A 6,739-nucleotide genomic window follows, 5' to 3' on the forward strand; every position below is an offset into this window, starting at 1 on the left:
ACTGGGTACACACACATACACCTCAACTGATAGTTGATACAAATCCCAGTTTAAAAAAGAAAACAATCAGAACAGAATATTTATTAACTTTCTAAATCACCACCTTCTATTTTCTCCCAGTTTAACCCATGTCCTTGGGCTCAGTGCTAAGAATAGCAGTGAAAACCTTATGCCAGAATTAAGGACCCACCCATTCTAAATATTCTAAATATTTAAGATATTCTAAATCTCTTCCGTTTTGACCAAGCTTTGGATGGGATTCTGACAGCACACTCAATTATGTTTTCCATCTCTTAGCATTAGTCCTAATCCTCATATTTATCACAGGTTTATAAATACCTGGCTTCTCTCACCACCCAGTTAAATAGAACTCTCTTCCCCCCAACATGACAACCAAAGCTAATCTGTTCTCTGAACTCATTTTTCACTATATTCCTTAGAGCCCACAGTCAGTGTGGTCCAAGAAGGCCGTGGTCCCAACTCCAGCTATATCCAGAATCCATACGACCTACCTAGGAACAGCCATATTCCTGGTCATTATGACCTCCTCCCAGAAAGACAGAGCCCTGCCAATGAGCCCTCCCAGGACAAGCAGTCTTAAAAGGGATAAGCTTCTCTCTTGCAATGTGCTCTACTGAATATTCTCTGACTCTGAATGAAGACAATCCCCTGACTTGAAATAATGGTACAGACTGACTTCAGCTGCGTGTTAGTTATTTCTTTCACCTGCAACTAAAGAAGAGCTTCCAAGTGGGACTGGGGTAATTGCTCAAAAGGTCTGTTTGCAAAGGTAAATCCTATCACTCACCCAACCCCCAACTCCAAAATACCTGGATTACATGATCTTTTAAAACATTTAGGATACAGCTACTCAACAACATCAGCTAAATACAGCTAACTATATTTATTTATATATTTAATTATCTGAAACATGATGCTTAAAGAACATGTAGAATAGGTTTTATAAACCTTCCTAGGAGGAAAGGGGGACTGGGGAGGGGAGAGGATTAATTTAAAATACTTGAAATGTATATGTACTTTTGGTTGCTGTTACCATCAACATCTGTTTGATTACCTAAGATAATCAGTACATAGACAAAAACTGTGCTAATATCAATCCTGAAGTACCTGCACATATATGTCTGGTCAAATTACAATGGCCAAGATTACAGATTATTTTGTAGTCTAATGCTAACAACTTCAATTTTTTAAAATAAGATTTAAATAAATACAAATTATGTGTAGCACTGAACCTAGCTTAACATCTCAGATGAGAAATTAGAATCCATACTTCTCTTATTAGCACCAAGTATATCAGGATGCTCAAGAACCTGCATTTTGCTATCTAAAATAGTATTATCTTCCATGGTAATAGATGAAGCCTTTCTCTAAGAGTCAATTTCAGTTTAAAGAACATTTTAAGAATGAACCAGTTTGTGAGTTCGGCTATATGCAACCAATAAAACTGAAAGCTAAAATAATAATAATAATAATACATAAATACAAATTAATTTTCCCTCTTCTGCCCCTGTTGGTAGTAGAAGAAAAAATGTTTTCAAAGCTCAATAGCCTCTTTCAGGCTACAACAATATTTCTGGCCGGTTTTGACCAAATCTTGCCAATTCCAAGTTCCAGAACATTGCCAACTCAGCCCTGGCCTTATCATATCTCCTTGGTCACCCAACACCTGAGTCATTCCATGGGAAATAAAACTGTGATGCTTTAAGCAAGCAGTCACAGGCTGATAAGAATTAAGTATCCCTAAAAATGGCTCTTTGGCCTCTCATCAAGTTTATTTGGTTGGCATTCCTTGACTCAGAAGAGTACTTACTTTCAAGCATTTCTTCATAAATCTTGAGCTGGATATAATATGGAACTAAAAGTGTAGAGCAGGGGTAGGGAACCCTTTTTCTGCCAAGGGCCATTTGGATATTTATAACATCATTCGCAGGCCATACTAAATTATCAAGTTAAAATTAGCCTATTATATTTGGTCAAACATTTAATTAACTCACCACTAATGCCTGGGCAGGGCCAGAACAAATGATTTCTCAGGCCTTATACGGCCCGCAAGTCAGACGTTCCCCACCCCTGGTATAGAGGAAATTAAACAAAAGAGGATATATCAAGTTAAAATTGCTTAAAGTACATTATGCTTTTTGATGGAACTAAATTGAAATGATCAAAGAATGTACTATAATCAGTTGCTGTAACATGATGTAAAAACTTTATAGTAAATAGCACGTAAGGACATGAAGAACTTCTACTTTCTACCTTAAACCCACCATCTGCTGAGATGGCCAAAACTGAATTACAATGAGCTAATGCTCCAGATCCCAATATTCAGACATGTCTATACCTTCCATTACTAATGAACATAGGTAAATGGGCTCAGATGAGTCTAAATGGAGTCAGCTCCCAAGCCCTAAAGAGGACCTCCTCACAAGAATTAAAGACTGAAAGGGCAAACCATGAAAACTAATGGACACCCCTATACCACTCCATTCTCTGATAATAGTTCTGCCTGTAAAAATACTTCCAAAAGGTATACAGAAGAGGAAGTACATGACTGCAAAGCTGGAATAGCTGCTACAGGAAGTGTGGGAGTTCTGAAGTCCTTGATACAAATTGGAAGTCTGCCATGGAACCCATTAGTTTGGCCAATAATCAGCAAAAGCAAGGACAAAAATGAGTAATCCCCCTCCCCCACTTCACTCAAGGCTTAAGCAAATGTTAGGGGAAAATAATATAATACTTAACATGAATGCTGCATGTGTGCATGGGAGCAAGCAATCAGCAATAGCAAATTTACTTTCCAAAAAGTCTTATTAAATATAAATACTAGAAAATTACTTTGTAGACCCCAGTAAATATTTCTCAAACATACATAGAAAGTAATATAGATAAGAGGCTTACCTCAGTATTTCAGGGCAGCAAGTGCTCAATTACCTTTGTGAAGCAAGAACTAAGAATCATGGTGAAGTCAGATCAGCAGGGAGAACTTCATCTCAATCCCAGGTTTTATCTTCTTCCCTTACCCTGCATGTACAGTAACTGCTGCCTGGCAAACTGCAAACAAGCACTATCACTCAAGTTTCAAGTTTCACCTCTTTTATGCCAACTATCTTCTAGGCAAATTTCAGCAAGAGGTGGCATGGTGGAATTGCTAAAGCACTGGATCAAGAGATTTGAGTGTTACTTGTCTTCTCTGGGCTCTTTTCCCCTGTGTGTAAAAAAAGGAAGAAGCAAATAGGGGTAAGGGAACCCTAAAACCCTTCAACTCTAGCATTCTGAGTTTTAAGGAAATGTACCACAAATTAAATCAGGCAATACAGGAAAAGGGAAAGACAGAGGGTGTGATTACTTGATGGTGACAACAATTGTCTTCACATATCTAAGAGTTACTGGTAAGAGACATTTCAATCTTAATAGAGCAACTGTTAGGAACTTCTGTCTAGCACTGTCACAAATAAGTTCATGGTCAACCTAAACATGTGCACTGTGCATTTTATTGACAACTTGGAAAGATATGTTCAAGTATTATACAGAAACTAAGTTTTCACTCAAATAAAGTGATGTGCATATAATTCAAATAAATAAAGAAAACAATCATTGTACAACAGCATAAGTGAGACTGAAATGGCAATACTTTTTTTTAAGCAACCCAGACTTGTAATATATTTGTTCACTGTGCAGAGGGATTATACCTTGTACAAAATAAAATTAATTTCTCAAACTAATTTATAGGAATGCCTACTGTTGTGCTGCAAACCAAAAATGTGTCTAAAATCTACACCTTAGGTTTAAAGGTAAAACTAACCTACATTTTGTGTGGTCACTTTAGACTGCTAGAAGAGTGAAAATTACCTCACGGGTGCTTGAACATAAAGTGAAAAAGTTCTATCAAATTTATAACAAGAGAGTCTCTTCCTTTAAAGTAATGAATGGGAGCTACATATTCTTAATTCCTATCCAAAAATTACTGAAAAGCTCATAAACATTAGCATACTCAAATAGAGAATTTCTCTGTTTTCACAAAGATTTGAACTCAAAGGCAACTATTACATCTTGTGCTCAGCTTCAGAGGCTCAAAGGTAGTTCTATGGCAGCCGTCACTAACCTTTCGGACCTCACGGACCACCGGTTGGTGACCGCTGTTCTATGGACTGGGAATAAAGGCAAATATAAGGGCCATCTAATTTGCATAAGAGCAATGAATAGCTTTCCATTAGAAGTTATCACCCAGTACTGTACTCTGGGATGCAACTATTTTAGGACCTTTTAAAACATAACCTTGTGACCTAACTAGTAAAGAAGCAGCAGGATTAATTTTATTATAAAATACAGATGCTAAAAAAATAGCTTATTGAATGTATTTAATGGTATAAGTTTAAAATTTCTCCTTCAGACTTTCAAAGGTTTGTACATACTTAAGTCAAATTAAAACATTTCAAATGGTCTGTTTACAAGGCTTATGTGATACTCAAAAAGTACTCCCATTTAATAAAATGTTTAACCAAGAATACATTTTTGCTAGTTTGAGATTAAAAGTTGTTCAGAAAAGACCCTCCTCTCCTAACAATGAACAACTCTCAAGGGCTGGACCTTAATATCTTAGTGAAAGATAAAACATAATCAAAAATTTTAAGGCTAAAAAGGGCATTTAGTGAGAACAATAGTTTAAGATTATGACTTAGGAGGCTCAGAATACCACCCAACACCATCAATACTAAACAAAGGCTGCAGGTTTTGTACTCAACAGAGAAGATTCAACAATGATGCATTCTATTGCCATTCATCTAGTACAGTGGTCGGCAAACTGCGGCTCGCGAGCCACATGCAGCTCATTGGCCCCTTGAGTGTGGCTCTTCCACAAAATACCACGGCCTGGGTGAGTCTATTTTGAAGAAGTGGTGTTAGAAGAAGTTTAAAAAATTTGGCTCTCAAAAGAAATTTCAATCGTTGTACTGTTGATATTTGGCTCTGTTGACTAATGAGTTTGCCGACCACTAATCTAGTATATGGCAAAAGAGGAGATGGAAAATCCTTCTTAGAAGGGATGGGTGGATACATAGGGACTCATTATACTATTTATAATTTTGTATAATTAAATATTATTTACATAATTATAATTTTATATAATTTCTAATTTAAAATTTTTTAACCTAAATGGTAACTGTCAGACTATAGCTCCCCAAGCTAAACTAAAATGAACCCTAAGGTGAGCCCGTTCACTCTTTAAGAGGATTCTTCCTTACCATCTAACACAAGGTTCAAGGTGGGGGATAAACAGTAGGAATATAAATATGAACAAAGCACATTCATTCCCTGTCCTTGTGGATCTTACAATGTAGCAATTACAAAAGGGGAGGAGTAAATGAGGGCCAGGTGGTTAGTGGGCTTGAAGAGCTAGAAAGACTCTGAGCAGTAGTCGAATCTTAATCCACAGAAGGTAGAAGCTCTGGTCTGTAGCTAGAGTTGTCAGAATCCCTCCTCATTCCAGATTCTGCCTCCCAAGCCATTGTCTGGCCCAGCAGGTGACCCTCCAGAGCCTTGTGTAAGAGAAAACATGGGGACCTAAGATCTTACATCAAGTGCTGTTATTTAGGCATCCACTTAAATGTAAACCTAGGCCAGTAACAGATTCCTAACATCCTCCTCCAGAACTGCTTTCATATCAAAGACAGGCTACAGAAATAGTGTTGATTCCTGGGGCTACCCAGACTGTCCTGTTTCAGGCATTTCAATCTTAATAGAAAGATTAAGATTGAAATACTTTCTATAATATTCTTAGGTCTATATGATGAAATGCTTTGGCAGAGAGGCTAGTACAATATAGTCAGAAACCTCTTACAGATAAGATAAGGAACCATACCACTTCCCTATAGAGATCTGAGAAGATGGTATGCTGAGAGTCTGAAAGTTTTCAGTAAGGGAATGGGTACTAAAAGCAGCAGTACACTTATTCATTGGGATGGAGATAATAAGATCTAAAATTTTGTGTACGGGGCAATGTTAAGTTCCACTGATTTAAACATAGGAAGGAATCCTGTTGGCTACTATTTTTCACTCTCATCACTGATACCGGTAACAGAGTAGTTAACAACCAATATACATGACATCTGTGCCAGGGCCTATCAATTCTATGCTTCAAAATGTTAAATAATCGAATTCAAATGTTTGGACTACTACTAATTAGATTATCGTTCTAACAGCCCAATAATGCCATTAATATCATGTTCTTATACACATAAACCTATATATACTTGGACTTAATTGGTTCTACTGGATAGCTAGTGCTGTGGATTGACCTATCTTCTTTTAGACTATTAGAAATTTAAAAAAAATTAAACACAGTATGTTTTTAAAAGTTCTCTCCCAGACGTGAGAATATTTTAAAGTGTATATTAAAAGCCAGCAATTTCAATAGTTAAAGCCAAAAAACAAGCAGTTCTCAATTTACAGTTGACATAGCAGCCCATAAAGTGCTCCTCCCCGCTTAGCGCATATGGTACTTTGATGCATACCATATTGTGAAATTGACAGTCATTTTGCAAATGTTCTGAAAGCTTTCATCTTATTTAATGGAGTTAAGATGAAAATAAAGATAACATTCTAATCAAGTTATGATGATAAAACCAAAATCATCAAGCAAGTATACACTTCATTTTTACTATCTATTAAATTTGAATTAAAATGAATAATTTGGCTCTAGTACATGAAGGGAGAGTTCATTCAC

At 36.6% G+C, this 6,739-nt stretch overlaps 1 protein-coding gene across 5 annotated transcripts in view; it reads left to right on the top strand.

Annotated features, from left to right (window-relative positions):
* MEGF11 (multiple EGF like domains 11) overlaps positions 1 to 3,732 on the top strand; it is a gene marked incomplete at its 5' end in the record, with an annotated part of 349,005 nt that extends 345,273 nt beyond the window's left edge. For 4 of the 5 annotated variants that reach the window (XM_080664625.1, XM_080664628.1, XM_080664630.1 and 1 more), the window contains one exon: positions 441 to 3,732. In XM_080664625.1, coding sequence (XP_080520751.1) covers positions 441 to 601 — 161 coding nt within the window. In that variant the 3' untranslated portion in view covers positions 602 to 3,732. The remainder of the gene's footprint in view (positions 1 to 440) is intronic. The other variant, XR_013960411.1, reaches the window with a different exon arrangement.
* Positions 3,733 to 6,739: the final 3,007 nt, after the last annotated feature.

The sequence above is a fragment of the Plecotus auritus genome, assembly GCF_963455305.1.
Source record: "Plecotus auritus genome assembly, chromosome: 1".
Classification (NCBI taxonomy): domain Eukaryota; kingdom Metazoa; phylum Chordata; class Mammalia; order Chiroptera; family Vespertilionidae; genus Plecotus; species Plecotus auritus.